The 25,501-nt window shown below is 36.7% G+C and overlaps 2 protein-coding genes across 7 annotated transcripts in view; one reads left to right on the top strand and one right to left on the bottom strand.

Moving 5' to 3' along the window:
* The first annotated feature begins 2,394 nt into the window (after positions 1-2,394).
* Positions 2,395-21,721, top strand: gpnmb (glycoprotein (transmembrane) nmb). Of its 2 annotated transcripts, none has more exons than XM_079590177.1 (12): positions 2,395-2,593; positions 3,466-3,597; positions 6,419-6,562; positions 6,709-6,882; positions 6,962-7,123; positions 7,859-8,179; positions 8,346-8,405; positions 9,355-9,597; positions 19,091-19,196; positions 19,474-19,697; positions 20,607-20,700; positions 20,780-21,721. In XM_079590177.1, exons 1-12 carry the CDS (start codon positions 2,524-2,526, stop codon positions 20,925-20,927), a joined length of 1,878 nt encoding a protein of 625 aa, XP_079446303.1. In that variant the 5' UTR covers positions 2,395-2,523; the 3' UTR covers positions 20,928-21,721. The 2 variants fall into 2 exon arrangements, with proteins under 2 accessions (XP_079446303.1, XP_079446302.1); XM_079590176.1 differs by having other exon boundaries at positions 2,396-2,593; positions 6,419-6,580.
* A 210-nt stretch (positions 21,722-21,931) lies between these two features.
* Positions 21,932-25,501, bottom strand: part of igf2bp3 (insulin-like growth factor 2 mRNA binding protein 3) — a 31,405-nt gene continuing 27,835 nt past the window's right edge. For all 5 annotated transcript variants that reach the window (XM_079590178.1, XM_079590179.1, XM_079590180.1 and 2 more), the window contains 2 exons: positions 24,685-24,798; positions 21,932-24,533 (listed from right to left, as the gene is read on the bottom strand). In XM_079590178.1, coding sequence (XP_079446304.1) covers positions 24,435-24,533; positions 24,685-24,798 — 213 coding nt within the window. In that variant the 3' untranslated portion in view covers positions 21,932-24,434. The remainder of the gene's footprint in view (positions 24,534-24,684; positions 24,799-25,501) is intronic.

Raw genomic sequence — 25,501 nt, 5'->3', positions numbered from 1 at the left:
TTAAACTTGTTAATAACAATAAGAACAATACGTTTCTTTAGAATTATGATCACATTTTTCTTACTAGTTGAGGTCCCATTGTTAGTCTGTGTTATTTTTTTTTATTTTTCCTTTTTATGTTAACGTATATTAAATGCATTGTCGTTTCCTTTCTTGCAAAAATAAATACATTTTTATATTAAAAAAAATTGTTTTCATTGCGGATTCACTGAGATCGCCCCCAAGCGGCGAACCATTGAACAAGTGTCAATGGGTTTTACCCATAGACAGTATAGGTTTTACCTGAGCTCTGATTAGTTGTAAACATTTGTACACGTTTAAATTAGACATTAGTATAATTAAAAGGAATAATAGTAGTTAATAGTCTCTTATTGGCCTATTTAGCTGGGCAATCCATGGAACTAACTAAACAAGCCCTGAAAATGCATAAAAGAACACAATATCACACAGACACGTGGTGTTTAATCTTATTAGACGATTAGTTAATTGCATCTGATAGCTTTTACTTTCAATAAAACATTTGCAATGTGTTTGTAAAATGTGTTATTTTTTTCATCACTGATCTATATAATGATCTTTCATCATTCTATATAGATCAGTGGTTTTTATGCATGTTTGGTCTGAGTTATTGTTGCATTTACACTGTTCTGACCAGCAGGGGTCACCAGCGTGTGGCGTTTCGAACGCTTCGAAACAGTGAATAATTTTGGTTCAATTGATTCAAAGCTTTGAAAAGCTTAATTCGTTACTCCCATCACTACAGTTCGGGACAAGAGAGGTTTGTGCAAAACAGTATTAAGCAATATTAATCTATTAAATATATTATTGATAATAATTGTGAAAATATATTTCATTGTATCTATTTAGGATACATAAATTGCTAGCTGTGAAAGCAATAGGTCTAGGCTAGGCTATAGGCTATTCCCAAGCAAGACAATGATGGAAATGTTCACGACAAAAAAATGACAAAAATAATAGCCTATACTGTATACTGGGGCCTGGGGGGTGTCAGTGAGTGAAACATCGCGATATGACTTGAAAAGAGGAAAGAAGTCTCCACATACTTTTCATCAGTTATTTTCTTTATTAAATTATTTCTGGGTTTCTTTTCTCTGTCTTTTCAGAGTTGGTTCTGGTGGGCAGGAGTGCTGTGACATAAATGTCATGGAAAGTCACGCCATTATGATTACATTAAAAACTGGGAGGAACTTTCAAACTGAGCTCGTGAGAGACGCATCAAAGCATGTGATGACATGCCAGTTTCCATTATGGGCAAACATGAGCTGATGATTTAGAGATGCATTTATGATTAGAATATAGCTATAGTAAACGTTAGGCTATTCCGTATAACTGCCTAATAATTTTTTCTCATGTTATTTTACTGTATTTTAGCTGATAGCCTATTTAAAATAATTAAAGGCGCTCAACAAATCTTCTGCCAATCGTTCGTCCCTTTGACCTCCAAATGTTTCCCAATGACTGTCTCCTGAAAGCGCGTGGATTTGTGCAAACCTCGGCTATGTCTCGAAATATTATGACATCCGAGTTTCTAAATTGTTTTTAACGCTTTGCAATTAGACGACACGACCTTGTTTTGTTATGAAAACTTTGACGCGTTGAGTGGCAGGTCGAGGGGCAGCTCCCCTGCCACGAAAATATTTTACCCTATGCTGCTAATATGTTACGCACATGTCAGTGTATGTTTTTTTAAAATATACTTTTCTGACTATTTCGTTCACCACCAGACTGTGCGAATATGTTACCTAGTCTAATTTAATCTTTACTGTCAACGGGCAATGTTTTACTTTGTTGTTTTATAGCCGATTTTTTTTTTGTGGGGCTTAAATGCCTTAATATTTAAACAATATTGTCCCCAAATCCAAGTAAGAGGGAAATACATTTTTACCTTTTTAATGAAAAGGCAAGGTTATTTCAGGTAACTCAAAGAAAACTTCATAATTTTCGTGATTCAAAACTTTTTGAAAATAATTATCAAGTTGTAGCCTACACCCAAGTGTATCCCAGGTCAGAAATTTTATAAAGGATTTTCAAAATATAACTAAATTAATTTTCTCAAAAAGAACTCTGCCGATCAAGGATAGCCTATCTAATATAATGGGTCATTAAAAAGGCTATACAATATAGCCTACCATTTGTTTTGGACAAGACTATAAAGCCTAAAGAGTAAAGACAACAGTCACTCTGAGAAAAAGACGATTATTTCGAAATAGCTTGTGTTTCGAAATACAAGGAGAAAGCAACAAGGGTCACGCCACCATGAGACTCCGAGGTCTCCTCTCAGCTCGCGCTCATCCAAATTAAGAATCAGATGCTTCTTGTTACAGAAACGTCACATGATTGTTGTATTAAATTAGAGCTCGTGCGAGTGACTGAGATGTGAGCAAGAGCAGAAGAGAGTTGAGGGGTCTGGGACGAGCAGCTGGACTGGCAGAGTGGGACATACAAGAAAAAAACAACAACAATCTGATAAATTATATTTGTATTTTCACCCAAAAAGTCGACATGATGCATTTGGAAATGTTACTTGTGCTGGCCTGGGCATTTTTCGTTCCTATAACGAACAGCAAAAAAAGTAAGTAGGCTACAAACTTTTTTGAACGAAATGATGAGACGAAAATAATAATCTGTGAATGTTTATAATTGTTACATTTTGAAGCAATTTGGCTGTCCACACATTTTTATAATATATATATTTTTTCCCATTGTTGAATCAAGATGGTAACGTAGGCAGTTTATATAAACCACTAAAACAATTGTAGTCTATATAGGTGTAAAAGATTGCTTGCCATTTCTAAATTCCCCCAAAGTCGACGTAAATTATGTTTGAAAAAACATATGATAGGCTATAGCCTACATAACTTACATTTTTTTACATTGTGTTGGAATAATTGTTTTCGTCCGCGCGCTGCAGTCTCATGAAACTAATTAGGCTACGATACTTGCGTGAGATTAGCCAAGTCAGTCTTGTGAAAATACTTTTCTCAATATTTCGTACACCACTAGACTGCGAATATGCTTTCTAGTCTATTCTTTTAATCTATTTTTTTTTAAATATCTGAGTTCGTTAAAAGTATCCATACGCAGAATGCAGGTAGCCTATAGATAAAGTTAGTGCGTAATTTAAGTGCGTTTTAAGACTTCTTTTTGGGAAGAAGGCTGCCTACTGGAGACTGGGAGTAGTTGTCCTATTTTTGAGTGGGTTTATATTTTTACGCTCACCTCTGTTTTTGTAGATATAGCCGAGTGGAAAGTGGCAAATTCCCTGTGAGACAACTAGCCCAGTTTTCCCTGTTATGGTTTATAAAATTTCAAGACTATGTAAATTATTGTCCATTTAATGACATGAAATAGTCATTAGAGATGTTTGTGTAATGGAGTTTTACATGGCTTTATTTTCATTCACAATGCTTTTAAATATTCTGTTTTCCCTTGTCATGAGTGCAGCTTATGGTGACATGTTCCCTCACAAACACAAGCTCCCTTTTCCGTTCCCAATCCCTGGATGGGATCCGGACACGAACCCTTGGGACGAATCTCTGTATCCCCCCATCAAACAACAGCTGACTCGCAGACATGGTAAGAGTTCTGTAAAATATCCTATCAGTGTTACTTATATTGATCCTTAAATCATTCTTGAGTAAAATAAATATACAATAATTTGTATAAAATTGTACACCACACTTCAGAAATGCACAGAAGAACCATTTTTGGTTTACAAACAAACAACAAACAAACAAAATATAAAAATAAAGAACCTTTTGTGGCGGCTAATGAACGGTTCAGTGGATGTTAAAGGTTCTTCATGGAACAATCGATGCCATTACAGAACCTTATTTTTAAGAGTACACATGCACTCAAAGTGTTTTAACATGATTATTTACACAATATACGAGATCATAATTACCCAGTTTTAATAATTGTGATATCAAAGCAATTTCTGTACTTTTGGAAAACTTAATGTAAAGTTTTAGAGTGATACAAGCCAGCTAATAGCACACATCACAGAAGTCATCAAATTGCCAATGGGTGCGTCTCAATCAGCTCTCTAGCTCCCTCGGTCGGGAATCAGCATATCGTGTTCACCAATGCAGGCACTGGGATGGCCAGTAAGCTAGGACCCTGGTTCACTACGCATCGGGACACTAATGATAACAGCCTCATTGCACAACATCACTGCTGGTATTTATGAACAACAGCAGAACTGATATCGGTCAGACATCATTTTTTACATGTAATTTAAAGTACATTATGATAAATACCTTGCTTGTTGCATATACATATGTGCAACATTTCAGACGTAAATAAATTATAAATGTTAGCTAACTTATGGTCTATTGATGTAGGCTATGCTATATGCTATATTAAATCTGTCCCCGCCGGCGTTTAAAAAAAAGTTGCCTGCCACCGTCAGCGTTTTTGATCATTTTCACAAAAATGTCATGGCCCCCAGAATATTTTGTTGTATGAATATCTGAGCATGCAATATATCAATAGAAAGAACAGACCCTCACCCATTTTGTTCTAGCTTGCATATTCTCATATGCAAATGATTACATATGACATCGCTTGTTTCTGCTTCTTATTCTTCTTCTTTTAGTTTTATGGCGGATTGCAACGATGACTTATTATTTTATTAAAAATAGATCAACTACATCCTGTATACCCCTTATTCTTCAGGTATTCCACAACAGCTTTCTGTGTATCTTTTACCCCTTCTCCTGTTGTTCCCAATACACCCTCAAGATTCCATTTTCTTCCCGCCTTATACTTATCTTTTGCTTTAGTCTAATCCTTTCTTCTCTGTATTTCCTCCAATAAAACATTATATGTTCTGCACTTTCTGTGATTTTACATTCCAAACATTCATCTGATTTACTTTTACCTAATAAAAACAATGTTTTATTTAACCCTGTGTGGTCAAACCTCAGTCTGGTTAAAACTGTGCCTGTGCCTGCATTGATAGATTTCTACACTGTAATATTTCCATCCACTATTATCCATGTCCCACCTGTCCTGCCCTTTCATCATCATTTCTTTTTTGATCAATGCCTTAGCTTCTCCTTTACCAAAGGGAATATTTATAACACCGCTCATCCTGGTTGATTTTTTTTTTGTGCTATTTTGTCTGCTCTCTCATTCCCTTTTAAACTTACCCAGCAAAATCTCACATCTATCTGAAGCCTCCGCAATCTAAATAAACTTTGATGTATTTCTAGCATTACTGTGTTTTGATCAGGAGATTCAGAACTCTTTCAGAAGATGTGTCACAGTGCCCCCTAGGGGCACTTGCGTCTTACAGTGAAAACACAGAAACCCGGAAAATTCCGTCCGTATTTGGCGGGGAAAATAATTAGTTTATAATAATACAATGGTTTGTTTTTTCAAAACATTACATGTTATTGTGCGTGATTAGTTGGCTGGCGTGATTTATGTTTCACGCTTCAGAACTTACATTAAGGGAACGGGGCTGTGTCCGAAATTGCATATACTCTAGAGTATTTTTTAATAATTCATTTTTAAATATTTTGAATAATTAATTAGGCTACTCCACGACCACTAAAAAGTATGTTATTTATAGTATGAATTATTGTAGTATGAATATAATCTGGCCATGTTTTCATTAACATGTGACCTACCAGTGTCTGTTGCGTTGCTTCACTGCCATTCACAAATCCTCTTCAGTGGCCTCATGGGATAGTATGCACATTGCACACTTCAGAATCTCGCCAGGAGTATTATTTACTTAAGGTACTTTTTGTACTGTGAATTCATACTACTTTTGTCACATACTGTTTTTTGCCTGCTAAGTATACGATTTCGGATGCAGCATAGTGAGCAATTGATGCTCCCTGGTTTTCATTATGCATTGTGGGATTTTTTAGGAAGCGAACGTTTCAGTGAACTGGCAGTATTTGCGACTGAGACTCCCTGATCAGTGCCCTGACTACTGAACTAGGGAGCTGATTGAGTAGCACCGCATACTTAGAGATATTTGTGTTGATGTTTTCCCACCAAAATGATGTCTCTTACATCCAGGAGGAAGATGATCTCATTAGTTAAAGTGATATAATAAAAGTTTGACAAGATGGAAAGGTCATACTGAGGCCACAGGAAAATCATAAAAAAAGACTTCCAATTAAAACAATATTCCAAAGAAAACGTTTTAGAAATGGCCATTTTGTCCTTTTATAATTTCCAATTTTAAGATTGTGAGAAAAAAAATTCTCCAATATGTTTACAGATATTGAGAAAAAAATACTAATCTCACATAAAATTGGGGATATGAAAATGACCTGCATGACAGGAATACAAATGTACATTAAAGTGCATGACAGAAATGAGTCATGAGTCTGACCCCACACAATAATCATTCAATGCTCTCTCGTGAACATCACAGACAAACCACCGAAGGTGCGCCTCACGAGCGACAGCCCTGCTATGAACGGCTCGTGCATGTCGTTCACTGCAGCTCTGGAGTTCCCACCGTGCCAGAAGGAGGACAGCAATGGCAACCTGGTGTACGATGAGCACTGCGACGACGGTATGATGGAGGCCTCAGGTGCTTCATTCCCCTATAATCTCTATGCACAACTGCAAGGGGGAAAATTTGATGTATTTCAAAAGTTTGCATTTACATATATCACACATTATTTTTTCATCTGTTCAACCCCTTTGCTTTTTTTTCAGCTAATGGGCAGGTGCGTTCAGGGTATGTGTTTAACTGGACATCCTGGTTGGATGACTATGGCTTTGGGAAGTGTACAGATTTGAAGAGGTGCAATGTTTTCCCTGATGGAAAGCCTTTTCCTCAGACCAATGACTGGAGACGTAGAGGTTATGTCTATGTGTGGCACACCATGGGTGAGTTTCAGCCATTCACTGACCCAAATGATATCAGTGGAACCACACTTATACCATCATCCTGGTTGTTCCCTCACAGGCCAGTATTTTGAGACATGTGATGGCTCCTCCTCCCATCTGACCCTGAACACCACTAATATGACATTTGGGGCTGGTGTGATGGAAGTGATGGTTTATCGTAAACGTGAGCGCAGAAAGTACAGCCCGCTCTCTACGGACAGTACTGTGTTCTTCATAACAGGTCTGCCAGTTACTTTCTTCCCGTTTTAATCATATTTATGTACTGGATCATAAATGCACCTTGATCTTTTTTTTATTTTTTATATATACAATTGATGTATATATTTAATAGTATAAATTATATTACATGTATAATATTGGTAATTATTATACTATTACTATTATTACATAATTCAATATATTACTTTTATTATGTAATTATTTAGTTTTGGGTTAATTTTTTTTTTTTATATATATACTTTCATACAGCAAGGATGCATTGTGACAGAAAATACATCTATAATGTTACAAAAGATTTACATGTTAAATAAAATGCTGTTCTTTTGAACTTTCTATTCATCAAAAAATCCTGAAAATGTATCAAAGTTTCCAGAAATTATTAAGCAGCAAATTTTTATACCATTAGCATTATTAATAATTGAGCACTGATAATAACTGATAAGTCAGCATATTATAATGATTTTTTTGGCTCTGAAGACTGGAGTAATGGCTGCTGAAAATTACAGGAATAAATTACATTTTAAAATATATTTAATATTTTAAATTGTAATAATATTTCACAATATTACAGTTTTTACTATATTTTTTAATCAAATAAATGTAGCCTATATAAATGCAGTCTTAATGTATACATATTGTTTTTTCAATTTTTTTGATATTTGTATAAAGTATAAAGTTTAAAACTTCTTTTATTGATCAATTTTTGATTTTTAACCAAGGTTTTTCTTTCATCCAGATCAGATTCCGCTCTCTGTGAACATTTCCCAGAAAGAAGCAGCCAGCATAACTGACAAAAACGTCTTTGTCAGAGGGTCGGATGTGATCTTCAACGTCCAGATCCACGACCCAAGTAACTATCTGAAGACTGCTGATGCTGTGGACTTCATTTGGGACTTTCGGGATGGCAACCAGTTGGTCACCCACAGCAATGTGGCAACCCATGCGTACAACGCGCTTGGAAATGTTACAGTCAAGCTCCTAGTGGAGGCATCCTTCCGTGTACCCTGCCCACCACCGACTCCAACACCAATGCACTTCACACAGGCTCATACCCCAGGTAATCTCATCAACACAGGCACTTTACGCTCCTAGACAACAGATATCCTCTTATCTTAGCCAGACATATAATATTCATTATTGTCCATTAAAATGTGGACACCTATGCCTAAACCTGCTAGCCTGTGGATGTGGATGACTTCTGTTGGATGTGTTTTGTGTTTCAGCAATGCCTACTCTACCTCCTGGCACTCATGCATTCACTAGCAAAATGGAGACCACCAAGGGTAAGACAAGTTGTATTTGAAGCAACAAAAATGTCTAATATGAATGACTACAAACAGAACACATAAAGGACATTTCTACAACCACAAATCCTGAAAAGTTGGGACCTTTTGTAAAATGCAATGAAATCAAGAATGTGATTTGTTCATTCTCTTTCATCTTTATTTAACTGACAGAAGTACAAAGAAAAGATTTCCAAATGTTTTCACTGAACAACTTCATTGTATTTTGCAAATTTGATGGCTGCTACAAAAGTTGGGACAGGGGCAAAATAAAATAAAAGATAATATAGTATCCAAGTCAAACTCTTATTGAAACAGTCCACAAAGAGCAGGTGAATTAGTAATAGGTGAGGGTATCGTGTTTGCAAGCAAAGATGAAAAGATTCAGGGAATGCAGAGAAATCCACAAGTACATGTAGGGCAAGGCAGGAAACCTCTGTTGAATGTGCGTGACCTTTGAACCCTCAGGCGGCACTGCATGAGAAACCATCTTGCTGCTCTGTTAAATATATCCACATGCGAGAGTTCTTTGAAAAACTGTTGTCACTTAACACAGTGTGACGCTGCATCAAGAAATGCAACTCGAGCAGAATCAGACAACGACGACACGGACCGTTAAGCAGATGTCTTATATGTCCTAGGTGAGATTAGGCAAACATTCAACTTAAAAAAATAATTTTTCTTGAAAACAAATTCAAACAATTAGTATCCTCAATTCCCAAAATTTTTAAAAAGTGAAATTAACAGTTGTAATCAAGCCTCTGTCCCAACTTTTTTGTTGTTCAGTGAAAACATTGTAAATCTTTTCTTGTACTTTTGTCAGTTAAATAAAGCTGAAAGAGAGTTAACAAATCACAGATTCTTTATGTTATTGCATTTTACAGAATGTCCCACATTTTCTGGATTTGGGGTTGTGCAATGTATTTAATACTTTTTAACTATTCTCTAGCTCCTATCATCACCGATCCTTCACCAAGTACAACCCCTCGAGTTCCTACAACTGCTGTCCCAACAACCGAACGATTCCAAACTGATTCAGAGGTGACATCTATTACAGCAACCGCTGTACCTGAGGCCAGTTCAACCTATAAGCAGCCCACCTCTCCGCCGATGATCAAACACACACACTTCAAGGAGTTAGACTGTTTCCGCCACATGTTTGGTTCATTTGAAGGCGAGATAATCATCATTGGTAAGAAGATTACCAGACCACAGCAAGCATTTAGGCTACAACAAACTCAATTTTTTTATTTCGTCAAATAAAATTTTTTTTGGGTATGTATCAGGGTTATCGTTAGCTAAAACTAAAACCATAAAAAATAATTGCTTGTAATAAAAAAACTGAAATAAAATTAAATATAAAAAAGCTACATTTCTCATTTTCATTTACTTTAAAGGTGCAGTAAGCAATTTCTGAGAAATGCTTGTTGTGGCAAAAATTCATCAAACAAACATCACTGCGTAAGGGAGACTCAGAGTCAAATTATAAAATTAAAGTATTTATTCTTGCAAGAATAGGAGCAGTCTAACACACAGCTGTTACCCTGTGCAGAAGAGTGACACACCCCCAGACAGACTGAACCAGCTTTTATCTAAGATTCAAGGTCTTCTTCTTCAGAGCCCTCCTCCCACAGTAGTTTTCCATCCAGTAGTTTTCCATAGACAAGGAAGCCATAACACTAGTTTAGATTCGTCACTAAGCCCCCCCTGCATCAAATGGCCTTCTGACATCTAGGTCAGAGGTCCTCGTTCGTCTGTTCTCTGGAGTGTCTCTCCCTTCTGCCTTCCCAGGTACATAAACAGAATCTTCTCACACTAACAAGTGAGAGTCACACATGTGACATAATTTGAATCATCTATATTTTACTAAAGATCAATGAATATCATAAAACCGCCACCACACTCCTCACTTTTTATCATTATTAATCAAACATAATAATAATAATAACAATAATAATAAATGCAAGTTCAAGTCATTACATCACACATCATAAAAGATCACTCTCCTTGAACCTGTGAAGAAAAAGAGTTCAGGATGAAGAAAGCATAAGGCTGTTTTTGTTGGGGTAAGCCCCATTAATTATTTAGCAAGCAAGTAAACATGTTTACTAATGCCGGGCTCACTACCGCAGTCACACTAGTAAGGAAAAAGATTATAGCACAGTAGGAAAACAAACAGATAATAAATAAATAAATAAAAATAAAAAAAATAAAAAAATCCCTCAGTTTCAAACCCTGTCCTTGTACGCCATCTCGTAACACGGATGACTGCTACTTTTAACCCTCTTTACATATCAATCGTTCTCAGAAAGAAAAAGAAAACATCAACACATTTAACTGTAATCTCTACTTGAATCATCTGCATAATTTTGTTCACCATCATCATCATCCAGATAGACTGTCATTTTCAATTGAACAGACATTCCAGTTTTCTCACATTCACCCATGAATAACAAAATTATCAGAATAACACATACAATCATAACTCCTACACATTCAACATTTTCCCCATATCCATTTCCCTAACCATATTTTGTTCTTTTACTTTTAATTCAATCAGGCAGTGGTTCTACTTAATAAGCTTCAATAATAATCCCCATAATTTACATGAATTAATAGATCTTCTCTTCCTCAAAACATTTGCCTTAAATATTTTCTAATGAATCAGTAACCAATCAAATCATTTGTCATATACCAATATCAATACTAAACCCTATTTTAATATAATCAGATAAAATCCTCAAAATCATCACAAAACCACATTCTTAATTCATTAGTTGGCCAACATCCTCTCGCCCCATGGACTAATGGGATGGTTGCGGCCTGTTGGTGTAGGTGAGCGGCTTGGACCCAGGTGTCACACTGATCTCCTGAGATCACAACCACACCCCCACCGGAATGAACCACTTCCTGCTTGCTGTCACCTGTGAATGGAGACTTTAAGTATTTTGTTAGTGACTGCTTGTCTTTCCCTCGTCCCTTTTGGTGTGACCTGTGGAATTTTCACCATCTGTTTACAAATTGAAACATATTATCATTAGACATTTCTTAATAAAGTCAGAGTCCTTTTCCCCTGAAAAACACATATCGTTCACAAGTCAATATTCATACATTTGGAAGCAGAATCAGTTCAGCTCGATGCAATCCATCCTGACATTCTGCAACAGGAAAATTTTAAAGTTATGCTCTGCCATTATTTCATTGGGCACATTTTGCCCTGTCTCCCAATCCTGCATGCTCTCTGTAAAGCAAAACAAATTTTCGAGGTTATCGTCAGATAGTAAAGTACGTAGTTTCCACGGCCTTCGATGTCCTGGCGTTTCCTGTTGAAACAATCCAGACAGCAATTTTGTTAGGCAGAAGAATGGCTTCTTTCAGGGCTTTTACCCAATTACCCCTAAATAAACCATATTTGGCAATTGTTATACCATCCCCCTTTTGATGGTCGACACAACTCGATCATCAATTTAACATAACATTTAACATAGTGTCTTCAGACAAATTTCCTCCAGACATCTTTCTCTGTCTCTGAAACAAAAATATTACATTCTTCACTTAAAGCCACAATTTCATTTTCTTATCGAAGTATTTGAAGGCCAACGGCCCATCTCACAGCGTATCCTGCTTTTTTCAGGTCTGCTGTTTTGTCTCGCAACTCAGTCCTCTTCAACCATTTTAAAGTCATCAATAGTTTATCAGGTCAGGTCATGCTGTACAGACTTGGTCAATGTCAGTCAAAAAAACAAAACATTCTCCTCTTGTTTACGATAATAATAAATTGCTCTTTGGATAATTTCATATTGACTTAGCCAATGTGTCACATCTTTGTTGTTGCTGTCAAATCTATAACAACATCTTTTATTTCAACCCATGATCTACAACTCCACAATTCCAATTTATATAAATACCTAAACTTATCCAAAAGTAATTCAAATCCACATCATAAATGACAAAAGTAATTACTACCAGACGGAGCGTGATCTTAAAGCTCGTCCCATGTTCTCTATCATCTTCTCATCAGATTCACTCAGCATTTGCCTTCTTTACAATTTGTCACTTGCCTTAACACATCTGTAATGAAAAAACACTCTCCAGAGGTTAAAGACACAACATACTCACTATTCAGGCGGAATAGCTGCCCTACACTAACACAAGACATAAAGTCCTGTCCCCATCACACACACTTATGCTAGACACACATACAGCATGTTAACTGCTCATTTACAATGTTCGCTTTTTTATTTTTATTTATATTAACTCTAAAAGTATAATATTTAAGGTTTAAATAAGATTTAAACTTCACATCTTTCTGTAGCTTTTATATAATTTTACATGGCCTTTCAAACCGTTTCAAATGTTCTATCTGTTCATTATTCATTTTTTCTTTAGAAAAGTCAACTGGGTTGTTTTGGTTCATTATCATTATTTTGTTTATACTTGCCTTACCATGCCTGATAACAGAAAGACAAACAGAGTACCAAATCCCTTCCTCCACTCAGCCGTCTCTCTTACACAAATAATATTTTCAAACAGCCTCCTAAGACTGAAACTTAATTAATCATAGTCTAGAACCCTTAATAGTTCACAAATGTTAATATACAAATGTTTAACTCAAATTAGAACCATTACAATAATCTAAAATACATTATGCTCTGAGTATTTATAAGGTTATCTTTAGTTTGAATACTTGTATAAATTCTCAATTCACCTAACCTTTGTTATCCAAACTCTTACAAAAACTGCCTTAATCTTTAACCAGCACCATGTCTAACCTTCAGGAGTTAAAACCATCCTATAGACATATTAGTTCAAAATCAACTTCTTTAATTTTCCTTGCCCATAAGGCAACCACATCATGTTCCTGATATAAATTAATATTAATATTAATGTCTCCCCAACAAATAAAGACAATCAACTCATGGTCTCAGCTGGCTCCTGAAAGCACATTTCACATTAGCTCTTTATCTATAATTTCCATCAGACTTGTCACAATTGAAAACAAGCCATACAGTGAATTGCGGGGTTTTCTCTGGTGAGTGGTATAGAGGAACTTACATTCTCTCGGTCAAACAATGCTCTGCTGACCCCACAATGCTCTGCTGACCCCAGTGGCCTCTGGTAATCAGCGCTCAACTCTCATACCTTCTCACATATAACACCTCCATCCGGAGATGCAGTGTCCGGGACCCCCTGCGTTAGAATGTCTCCTGGCCAGGAAAATCATCCCGTCTTTGAGTAGCCACGTACCCACTGGTGACCCGCTCGCATCACACAATCAGTTTCTTCAACAGAACTCAGCTGTTTTTTTCTCTGGAGCTTAGGAAAGACACATTCAAGAGCCACCTCACCTCCACCTGGACTGCCTAATATTGTTAAGGGAGACAGGTTTAACAACAACAGTATTTAATCACTCAAATCTGTTAGACATGTCCGAATCAACAAAATCTCAGTGAACAAAATTCACATCGTCTATTCAGTGTACATCTATAGCCATGGTCATAGGTCCTGTGTCACTGTCATGGTGAAGGCTAAGATCAGACAAATACGTTACTGGTCCCAAAATAACAAGTACAAAAATGTCACTTCTCAATTCAGGTCTACATTATTATTTTAAAGACTCCTTTAAAGTCATTCAGTTTTACAATCTAAAATATTTAAGTACTTATTGCCCTCTGAATGGCAATGATTTCCTTTAACATGATTTCTTTTAACATCTCATTATGCTATAATTTTCAACTATAAATAGCTTATTGTCACGACAGGCCAAGCTAACAGCCTTCTGACATTGAATGAGACCGAGACTCAGGCCTTCAGGAGTTGGTACAATGTTTCTCTTCCCTAAACATTCTCTACTTTATCATACGTTTTCAATATTAAAAATAATTTTAAAGTTGTCTTTTGCCCATACATCAGGGAATTTCGACATTACAAATTTCCACTCATATTGAGACTGTCATACTGGCAGTTTCAGCCAAGTCCCAAAGCTTATCTTTTGAAACCAAAACATCATCTTCTAGCTCCTTCATGGTCAACACCAAGCTGTTTGTTTAATCAGATCCCTTTCTACAAAATTGTTTTTACATTTAGCAACCCAGTGCTACTGCTTCTGCTTATTTGATATTAAATACAAATAGTTATTCTATTTCTCAATAAGGTTTCATTATAACCTCTCAATTTTAGTTGTCAGATTCTCAATTACAATCTGCAAAAAAAAATGTTTAAGCGTTTCATTAAAAGACAATCATCTTTTTAGTTACCTTTACAAATATTTTCCCTATCTGTAATTCTACATTTACTGGTACTTTAGTTATTTTCCTTTTAAAAGGATTTCCTTACGACTTAAATCTTTCAACTTTCTTTTCTCTCTTTCAATCTACTTACGACTTCCATCTATCAACTTTCTTTTTTCTTTCAATCTACTTACGACTTCCATCTATCAACTTTCCTTTCTCTTCTCATTTACTTGCACATTCTTTCACATTATCAGTTCTTTCTCAGACGAAAAACTTTAATATCGTCTTCAAATCCTGTTCTACTTTCAAACCCACATTAATACGTCACTTTCACATTCCATCAACTTTCTTTTACACCTTTCTGAGTGGGCATTTACAGTTACTGCTAAATGCAGCTGACCACAATTAAAACACTCTCTGTCCCCTTGCCTATAGTTCGATCACCTTGAGCTTTCTAGCAGCACCAACTTACTGACACCCTTGAAGCAGTGTGTTCCAATCAGTTTGTAAACACAGCTGATAAGCAGTTCTCTCTATTCTTTGACAGTCCACCAGTGGCGGATTCTATCACACTAGCCAAATCATAATCTTCATCATTATTATTGGCAGAACATTAATTTTCATAAACTGCACGGAAATCCATAAATTGTTTCTAAGTTGTTTTCACAAAGTTTCTATTTAACTTTAACACTTGTCCAGGGAAAATTATCCCCGACCCATAATTTCCTTTATAAAACAGACAATGTCTTTTTCCCTCAATGACTTAATATCAACAAAATATCCGACATTTAACATTATTGAATTCCAAAATCTGTCTTTATATCTCTCTAATTCTGTATTATCATCAACAACACTGATTACAATAGCAAGTACACATTTATCATCCGGAAGCCGGGCTGAATAAGCACGCGCTGTTGCTGTACTCCCAGCATAGCTGGAGTCTTTAGGTTCAAAAGATAATGGTCAAACCAAAAATAAACATAATTTCACTCTTTATTTTACCACTAAAATATAGAATTGTTCCCCATTTTGCTTAATGAAACATTCATTATCTTAAATCAGGTTAATCCCTGTTAATCATACTCAATACCTTATCATTATTATTTTTAATCTGAACCTCACTTTTCATACCATTCCTTAATCTGACTTAACAGCCGTTCATATATAGTTCCATAAATTTTATCAGAAATGTTATTTTCATAACATACCTTTTCTACAGTTGTTTTCTTCTCAAAATGGTTAGTCTGCAGATTCAACAAGTATTATCATTACTGTCTCTGTCCCACTTATCCTACTTACTGTTTTTACAGAAACCAAAATATCATATTACTCAAATCTCAATCCTTCACAAAAAAAAATCTTATTGCTGCTTGCTACTTCAACTTTTGTTACAAACAAAATCTTCTGACATCTAATGTCTTAAAAAATAAAAACCTTTTATCAGTTATATTCAATCTTACTATATGGAAATACATTCTACATCGACTCTTTTATCTTTTATCTGCTTCAAGCAAACAACTCATTGTCTTTTCACACTTTTACACACGTTGAACGCAGACACAACAACCTTTGTTTCTCACTGCCCTGTTCAACTGATTCCCGCACCGTCTTTAATCTTGTGGTGCTCAATATCATACATTTCTGCCCTTAATTTGATCTCATTTGACAAAACACCGGTGTACCAAATTTCGCAAGCTTGCTTTTGAGACTTCGCCATATTGGCCGCTCATCTGTTTTCTGTGGATTTCTCTTTTACGCGCGTTCTCTTTATTTGTCAAGCGTCCCTGCCAAATCCGACCTTTCTTTTAACCCAGCCGGACGGGTTACACTATTAGTGTCCTCCTAATTACGGTTTACCAAAAAATCTGTTACGATTTTCTTGGTTCCCCCTAATTAGCCTCAGCACCCAAAAATAATTTGCTCCGTGGTGGAACAATCAATTTCCAGGTACCTATCTGTTTGAAATGTCTTGGTCTGTCACAGTTCTCAATTAATTCCAGATTATTTATCTGCTTGAAATATCTTGTTCTGTCACAGACCTCAATTAATTTCAGATTATTTTCCCTCGTATCTGTTTGAAATATCTTGATCTGTACGTAGATCAATTAATTTCAGATTACGTACCACAGAAAACAGTTCTCAGCCAATATGGTTCAATTTCCCTCTTCCCCCAATTAAACTTAATTTAATTATTTAATTACCTTTACTCAGAGATGTTGTTCCGAGCCACCTTGAGTTCTTTTGATTTCCAGTGGTCGACTCTCCCGGGGCTCTGACATCGGCCGGCCTCTCTCTCTCAAGTTTACGAGGTAGAGCTGGAACTTACTCAGTCCAGGTGGCCAAACACCGTCCGATCTCAGGTCCAGGAGGCATCGTCCAAGGAATCCCACTATTCTGACACCAAATTGTTGTGGCAAAAATTCATCAAACAAACATCACTGCGTAAGGGAGACTCAGAGTCAAATTATAAAATTAAAGTATTTATTCTTGCAAGAATAGGAGCAGTCTAACACACAGCTGTTACCCTGTGCAGAAGAGTGACACACCCCCAGACAGACTGAACCAGCTTTTATCTAAGATTCAAGGTCTTCTTCTTCAGAGCCCTCCTCCCACAGTAGTTTTCCATCCAGTAGTTTTCCATAGACAAGGAAGCCATAACACTAGTTTAGATTCGTCACTAAGCCCCCCCTGCATCAAATGGCCTTCTGACATCTAGGTCAGAGGTCCTCGTTCGTCTGTTCTCTGGAGTGTCTCTCCCTTCTGCCTTCCCAGGTACATAAACAGAATCTTCTCACACTAACAAGTGAGAGTCACACATGTGACATAATTTGAATCATCTATATTTTACTAAAGATCAATGAATATCATAAAACCGCCACCACATGCTGTTGAAAGTGGATCAGACAGAGCAACACAACACACTTGTAGCCAATCAGCAGTAGGGGGCGTGTCCACTCATGATGGGGGAGGAGAGAGAGTGAGCAAGAGGCAGATTTGAAGAAAGACTTTAGAAAGAGAGATGGCTGAGAGACATTACAAAAGAGAAAAGCTCAGGGGAATATCACTGAAAAAAATAAAGGTTATGATCAGGCAACAGCTTTAGGACCCGTGTTAATATTAGAAAAGGCCTAATAATAGACCTAATCTGTAAAGTTACCTATACAGGACAGTTTTGAGTGTTATTAGCCGCGTTTCCATTACAGATTTGCGCAAAACATTTGCGATATTTTCTAAATGCAGATTTAAAAAACGATTGCGAAATCACGGCGTTTCAGGTGCAGTTTCTACTGCAGTTCTGCAAAATATTCCCTTTTCCAATTGCCTAAAAAAAACACCTCATGCAAGCTTAAAAAACTTTTCGCGATATATGGGAGTTTTTGTGAAATTGACGTGTTTCCATTGGGCGTATTTTCAATTCATGATTTCAATTTGCGCAATATGAAGGGTAATGGAAACGCAGCTGTTGTGCTGCTGGCAACTAACAACAAACTCTTGCTTGTATACTGTGTAGCCTACTGTATATGTTCATTTTTTGTTCTTCCTTGTCATTCGTTCATCATCTTTGCTTTATGTTTCGCAAAGCATTATTTTAGCTTCTGCTATGATAAAAGAGACATCCACTCTTGCATTCTTCCAATACCTTTCATTTGTTACACTTTATCCTTTTCAGCAAAAGACACCCTCGGCACACAGTTCTTATATCGGACATGCACGAAAGACTGTTTTCAGTTCAGTGTACTGTTAGGACTTACTGGAACGCAGAATGAGTTGGCAAAAACAGGCATCAAAGGAGCATATACTCCTGGATGTTGGCTCATTTCAAGATGGTGTGACTGTCAGACACATCTGAAAGTGTTTGATTGAGTAACTGGTAGATCTGTGCTGATTTGAGCCGCAAACTGTGTCAGACGGTTCAGTCCAGTTTGATGAACTGGTTCAGTTCACTAAAAAGAATCAGTTTAAACAATCGATTAGTTCGCTAACTGGACATCACAAGTGTGTTTGTTTGGGTTGATTTCAAATATCTACAGTGTTTCTCAGAAATCGCTTTCTGCACGTTTAAGTTTAACTAAATAAACTAAAAAACGATTTTTTTTTAGCTTAAGCCTAGTCCCAGACTAAAATGCATTTGAGCTGGTTTAACTGGAAGCAAATTGCACTGTTGTGATGTTGTTTTCTAAGGCACGTTTAAAAAAAGCTACTTAAAAGTCCTTATTGAACTAAGGCCTAATCCTGGCTTTATCTAAGCCCTGTCTGTGAAACCATGCTTAAAAATAAATTTAAACGTAAAATGGAAACAGAAAATATAAAAATAAAATCTAATATACACCAAAATATTACAAAAAAATTATTATCAATGTTTCTAAAATAACACTGGTATGCTTCATACTTATTATAATAATACATTATTGTTTTTTATTTAAAAAAAATTTTTTATGTCTGTGTCTACAGAACCTCCTCCAGCTCTTCAGAATCTGCCCGCTAATCAGATTTTAAAAGTGTCAGCTGACAAAATTTCCAACACATCTGTAAACTTCATGGTGACATGCTCAGGCAGGTAAGATTTAGACAAACCGCATATACTGTGTATGTATATATATATACTTTATATATATAAAAGCAGACAGAAGATCATGTGCTTCACATGAGAAGACAGAAAGTGAAGAGCATTTTTAGATGTCGTTGACTGATCTGCAGTGAGCATTTGTGGCCCTCCAGCTGAGACATTTCACAGCACGTCACCGTCATATGTCAAAAACATTCAGTCACATTTACAACACTATGACGTGTGGATCACACCCAATATAATTGAGCATCATCCCTCCGTTTCTCAGTGTTCCCTCAGTGGTTTGCACCATAGTGGCCAACTCCGCCTGTCGGGAGGTCAAGAATATCTTGTGTGAGGACGTGGCCCCGTACGGCGAGGGCTGCAAGTTCAGTTTGACACGCATTTTCCAAACGCCGGGCACTTACTGTGTCAACATCACGCTGGGTGTGCCTGGAGGCTTGGCTCTTGCCAGCACCACCTCAGTCATAATTGGCAACAGCCCTGACAAGAGTAAGTTTGTATGAAGTGTCCCTTGACATTTGCATTATTTTTTTCAATTTATTTTTATATAATTCTCCGGTTTCAGTTTATTTTGATGGTCCCTTTAACACATTCTGTTGACTATAAGTAATGTTGCACCTACATGTCTACTCACATTAGTTAAGTATTAATAAGTTGGCATGTAGTTGCAAAGTTACTTAGTCAACAGAATGTTCAAAACGGACCATCAAAAGTAGTTACCAATTTTTATAATATATATTGTTACAAAGTTATTTTAGTATTATTTATATAAAATTATAGTATTTAATATTCTGAATGAGCTTTTTTTTTGGTATAATTTTACATTTATTTTGTTATGTGATTTTGACAGTTTTATTCATTTCTAAAAAATATATTTCTATTTATTTTTACTTCGGTTTTAGTTTTGGTTATTTTAGTACTTAAACTTATTTAATTTCAGTTAGTTGCCAAGGCAAATTTTCATTTAAGTGTTTTATCTAAAAAAAATTGTTTCTATCTTTTATAATACAATTTTAGTTTAGTGTTGCCTACTATTTCCAATGGAAAGTAGCTAAAGCCTGCTCAAAAAAGTCGTTAAATGTTGCTAGATGACGAAATGCACCAACCCCTGTATTTTAATATATATATATAGTATATAATATATAGCTGATAATTTACATATTTTCTGTATGATATAGTGACTGACTAAATATTAACCAGCAGTTCAAAAAGTCACTTGTTGCTTTTTTTTGCTAAAGGGGTGTCTCTAAATTGAACTTTTTCCGTTTTGGTCCTCACAAACATTTCACTTTAAAGCGAAAATTTATAAAGATTTAGAAATGTTTAAATGTACAGACTTATAAATATTTATATAACTATATAATCATAATTGTCTGATTTTTTTATCCATCCTCTTAGACGCTCCTAAATCCTCCCACGTTGCTGAGGTGGTTCTGTCTTCCAGCGCTGTGCTTATTTCCATCTTTGCATTCATTGCCGTCATGGTTTACAAGTGAGTACCACTAACCAAACTGATGTTTTAAAAACATAATCTGCATCTTAATCCCTTCATTTTTTTCTATTCCTTTTAGGCGACATAAGGTGTATCGTCCAGTGAGACGCTCCATGCTGGAGGATGCCGAGAGAAATGCTGGTAGCTGGAGTTTAAGCAGACTAAGAGCAGCTCTGTTCTCTGTCCACGAGGAGAGAAGTCATTTATTGACAGAAAGGGCACAATAGACTGATCCGAGTTGTCGGAGCATCTAGTTTCTGCAGCTGCTATTTATTCAATACATCACTCAAGCTGTAGTCTATCTATAAGAATAACAAAAGTGATCTCGTAGACGAGTGTTTTCAGCAAGATTAGATTACTCTGGCATCTTCTATTCAGTTAAGTTAGAATAAATAAAGCATTTTAGTTACCGCACATACAAGCTTCAAAGATTTTTAATGGGAGAAATGGGATGAATGAGCTCAAATATACCAGATCTACAGGGTTTTAAAAATCTAAAGTAATCATCTAAAATGACTAACTATCTGACCTATCACAGAAAAAATGTGGTTTTCCCAAACCACAATAACTGAAATATGAACCAGCCAATTTGAAGTGAAGCTTTGTGGCATTTGATTTGACGTTCATATTAAATGTTTTCTTAATGTGCAGAAAGGATGAGAAAGTTGAGTGAGAAGGGTAGTGTAATGTTCTGAGAATATATAATATATTCAAGAGATATTGGATTCATTTTGATCGTTTGGGGAGTGGATTTGGTGCACTTTTTTGTAGGACCGACCGATGTCTTTCAGTTGATGGTAATTAAGCTGTTATTACATAAGAAAACACTTTACTAACAGTTTCTTCTTCTAACATGAATTCGGGAAATTTGTATTGATCACGAACATGCAGGTTGGGTATTTAAATTAATTTGACAGCACTTCTGGAAAATATAATTGGCTACATTCATGATTATAGAAATGAGCCACTCCTGTAAGTGCTTTATATACTCAACATATTCTAATAAACTTTCTAAACCACCATCTAATGTGCATCTGACATTTTTATACATTCATAACCCATTTTGAAAATTCCTCAAGCTTTAGGGGTCATTGTATTTTAACTGAAATTATTCCCTCCCCATTCCAAAACCTAGTTTAACGTCAACGCTTCTAAATACACCAAAAAGCACTAAAATCAGCCAACAAATATGGACACAAAGAACAGCCAAGGAATCACAAACGATGGTTGCTAGGAGCCAACTTGACTTTTAATTATTTTCTTTGTATCAGAGGCATTTGACAAGTGGAGGTGTGTGAGGGCGCACAAGCACGGTCGGAGGGGATGTTGCTTATCATGCTGAAATCGGACCACGTTTTTCCCGGGAACCATTCCAGATCCCGGAATTCCACATCACATTCCCACTGAAACATGATTCACCACACAACACAGCCATGAAATGAAATTGGATCAGATCAGTCAAAAAGAAAAAGAAAAAAAAGAAAAACTGTAGCATCCATAAGACATGAAAAAGGTAAAAAATAAAAAGACTCCATTGTTCATATTTCATAAGCAAGAAATGAAGCAGGCCCTTGAAAAAAAAAAAAAAGTCTATAGCCATCATTAATCAGTTTCCAAATTAAACACTTTGACCTTTAATACAATACCTATGCAAGAAATAAAGCCCAATACAAGGAAGCCACACCACCAAACCAAGAAGCGGAAAGAAAAAGGGGAAAAAAGCAATTAGGTGAGGTTTCAAATCAGTTAGCAGAGAATAAATTGCAGGCAAAAATGAAATAATTTTCTTAGTCATCTTTAAAGCCTAGCCATACATGATTATTATTTTTTTTTTTAAATGATATTTTTCTGTGAGGAAAGGGACAGATGAGATATGACTCTATAGATTCTAACAAATAGCAATATGCCTCTAATTTAAATACTTTTCTAACAAGAGGTAGATCAAAAAACGGTGTAAGAGAAGTGTGGAAAGAAAAAAACGATCACTTGTGCCCCTCTGGTCAGCGCTCGGCGCCACGCGCATACCCAGTGCGGAAGTGTTCGCGAGGGACTCGAGGTATCGCTGCGCGCGCTGGAGGTCTCGGGTGAGATGGAAGGATTCCCGCCACACACCCTTTCCTCAGCTGAGGTAGACAATGGTCTAACTAGTGTGGAAGCATGGATGCACTCTTTTACCACAATCAAATCATATTTACATTCTGCATGAAAACAAAGGAATATTGGTTTTTCACTTATTTACTAAACGTTTAGTTTCTTTGCTAATGTTCATTTTATATATTTTTTTTTGCTTTTTCACTTTGTTTGATAAACGAAAGATATAAATGAAACCGTTCGCGCGTTCATCTCTACGTCATAGCTCGTTAGCCTAGAGACGCGCACCCGACTAACCTAATAGCTATTAACGCAAAAGCATCAGAACAGTGAAACTTCCCAAACCCGACATGCATTGACTGACGTTAAACACTGAAAATCTTCGGCATGTAAAGCCCAGTTTGATGCAAAAAGCCATCCCAAGACCAAACGGAGCGCATTATTTGGAAAAGGGGGAGAAAAAAAAAAAAGGAAAAAAAACGAGCACGGGAAAAGAAAAAACAACCTCAATCGGGCTGGTCGTTCTTTTTTATTATGATAGACAACTAGTCGCGTTGAGGATGAGGGGGTGTCAAAGAGGTTACAGCAGGACCTTGATTATCCCTGACCTCTATTGCTTGCATCCAACCCTAACTGAAGTGTAATGAATTGCGGGTGAAACGTATGCTACCGCCGAGACAGGTATTAGCATATTAGCACGGCATTGCTGCGGTATGTACGGTTGGCGTTATTTCTCATTACCTTGGCGGTTTTCAGAGGGTGGTGGCTCCTCAGCGACACTGAGGCGCTTTTCTTTTCTTTCTCCTATCTGTAGCTAACATAGAAGCCCAAACTCCGCTCTTTTACACACCAGATGTGCGCAAACTTATATACAGTTATTCATCGCGCGCACACTGCAAACGGAGCAAAGCGGAGTTCGGGATTCATCTGTTCACTACAGACTAAATTTTACATTTTCTTAAAAAAATAAAAAATGTTCAAGAACTATTAGCTTTATAAAGTATACAAAATACCACAAAGCAAAATAAAAAAACAGAACATTTTTTTTTCATATATCATTTTCTTTTTTTCTGAGGTACTCTAGCCTGAGGTAGATCAGTAAAATGCATATTAACTTGGTTTCCTGGCCAACACCAATCAACACTTCCCTCAGTCATAAGTGGCAGTGTTGCTCCACCTTCTTTCATAATTTTACATATGTATATATATCTATTAACCTATAAAATGCATCAGAATTTATAAAATGCCACTATGGATCACAGGACAGCGTACTTCCTTCAACAATCCTCTTTCCATCTCAAGCCGAAGACCTTAAACCCCACCCCGTGTCACCCATTCCGCACCCCAAAAAAACAGGCTCAAAACGCCTTTTACACTCAAATGCTGCATTTCCCAATGAACTCAAATATTCAAAACTACGTTTAACGTCTGTCAATTAAGGACTGTGCATTTATCGTATTAAGGCAGGGTCTGGGTGTCTGATTTTCCTATGATTTGATTCAAAGAAATTGTGAGGTGTTCACAATCTCAATGAAACTTCAGGAGGAATGGGTGTAAAAGTGGGCGGGGTTGTAAGGACATTCCCTGACCCCTGAGATGGACGCGTCCCGTGTCCTGTCAGTCTCCGAGAAGACGCGGTGGCTCTATTTCCTCCGGGTGACCGGTGGACCTGTGGCCGAGGGCTTGGGCTGCTGCTGCCGCCTCACCTGAGAGATAATCTCCTGGATCTTCCGCTGAGCCAGCTGAGAGACGTGAAAGATAGCGGAAAAATACTCAAATCAAAGCGCGAAATAACATAATACCATCACAGTACTTGAGCAATCTATGGAAAAAAGGCTTTCATATTTCAACCATTATTCAGCTCTAGCATGTCTAGTACCGTAGCTCAATTACCTGGCTTGCATAGAAGTGGCCTGTGATTTTTACTACTACTTGGTCATTTTCATCAGGCGTCTGGTCCCGCGGGACAACCACCTCTGCACTGGTCAAGTTCTGTAGTTCATTCACCTAAAGACAAACAGAGCAGCTCGTTCATTCCTGGGAATCAGTGCCTTTGGTGTCCAGTAAAGATTATGATCTCACTGCCTTAAAATATTGAACAATATCAAAACTGTCTTAGTCATAAATAACACCATTTGAACTATGCATATTGAAGTAAATTGTTTTATGGACATTTTACAGCATTTTGAACCACAATATAGCACCATTTTTCCTATGTTCCCAGGTTTGCACACCCCATTTTCATGATAAATGCAACACATACTATTTTTATTTTTACATTGTTGGGTATATCAGTATTGATTCTCTCTAATGTATAGTTTAATTAAATTCATTTTAACAATTACAATAAACATTTTTAGCTTGTTCCTTAATTCAATGTCAACCTTTAGTGGACAGTGCTTATGTTTGGCAGAATCGCTCCGTTTATGATACAAGCGTGAAAATTGGCATGAGCAGTCTCCACGGGTCACTTGACAAGAAAATTGTCCGAGCCACTTGAAATTTCAAGATGGCGGCCATTTTTCAAGATGGCCAACACCTTAGTGGAGCAATTAGGCTTAAAGGAGAACTCCGGGCAATTTTTAAGTTAATCTTGATCGTTATACCTTTGTGAGTACTGTCTATAGAAGAAAAAAACGAATCGGATTGGTGCTTGCAACACGGAGCTGCTACCGCTAATGCCCAGAGCTCCCACTCAGCTAAAACGGCA

The sequence above is a fragment of the Phoxinus phoxinus genome, assembly GCF_949152265.1.
Source record: "Phoxinus phoxinus genome assembly, chromosome: 19".
Classification (NCBI taxonomy): domain Eukaryota; kingdom Metazoa; phylum Chordata; class Actinopteri; order Cypriniformes; family Leuciscidae; genus Phoxinus; species Phoxinus phoxinus.
This window is presented reverse-complemented; position numbering and strand designations above follow the sequence as displayed.

Excerpts from the sequence above, each read along its gene's own strand:
- gpnmb (XM_079590176.1), top strand. The coding sequence starts at position 2,524 with ATGATGCATTTGGAAATGTTACTTGTGCTGGCCTGGGCATTTTTCGTT. Across the intron at positions 6,883-6,961 it reads CTATGTGTGGCACACCATGG|GCCAGTATTTTGAGACATGT; the intron begins GTGAGTTTCAGC and ends GTTCCCTCACAG. Across the intron at positions 8,406-9,354 it reads CAAAATGGAGACCACCAAGG|CTCCTATCATCACCGATCCT; the intron begins GTAAGACAAGTT and ends ACTATTCTCTAG.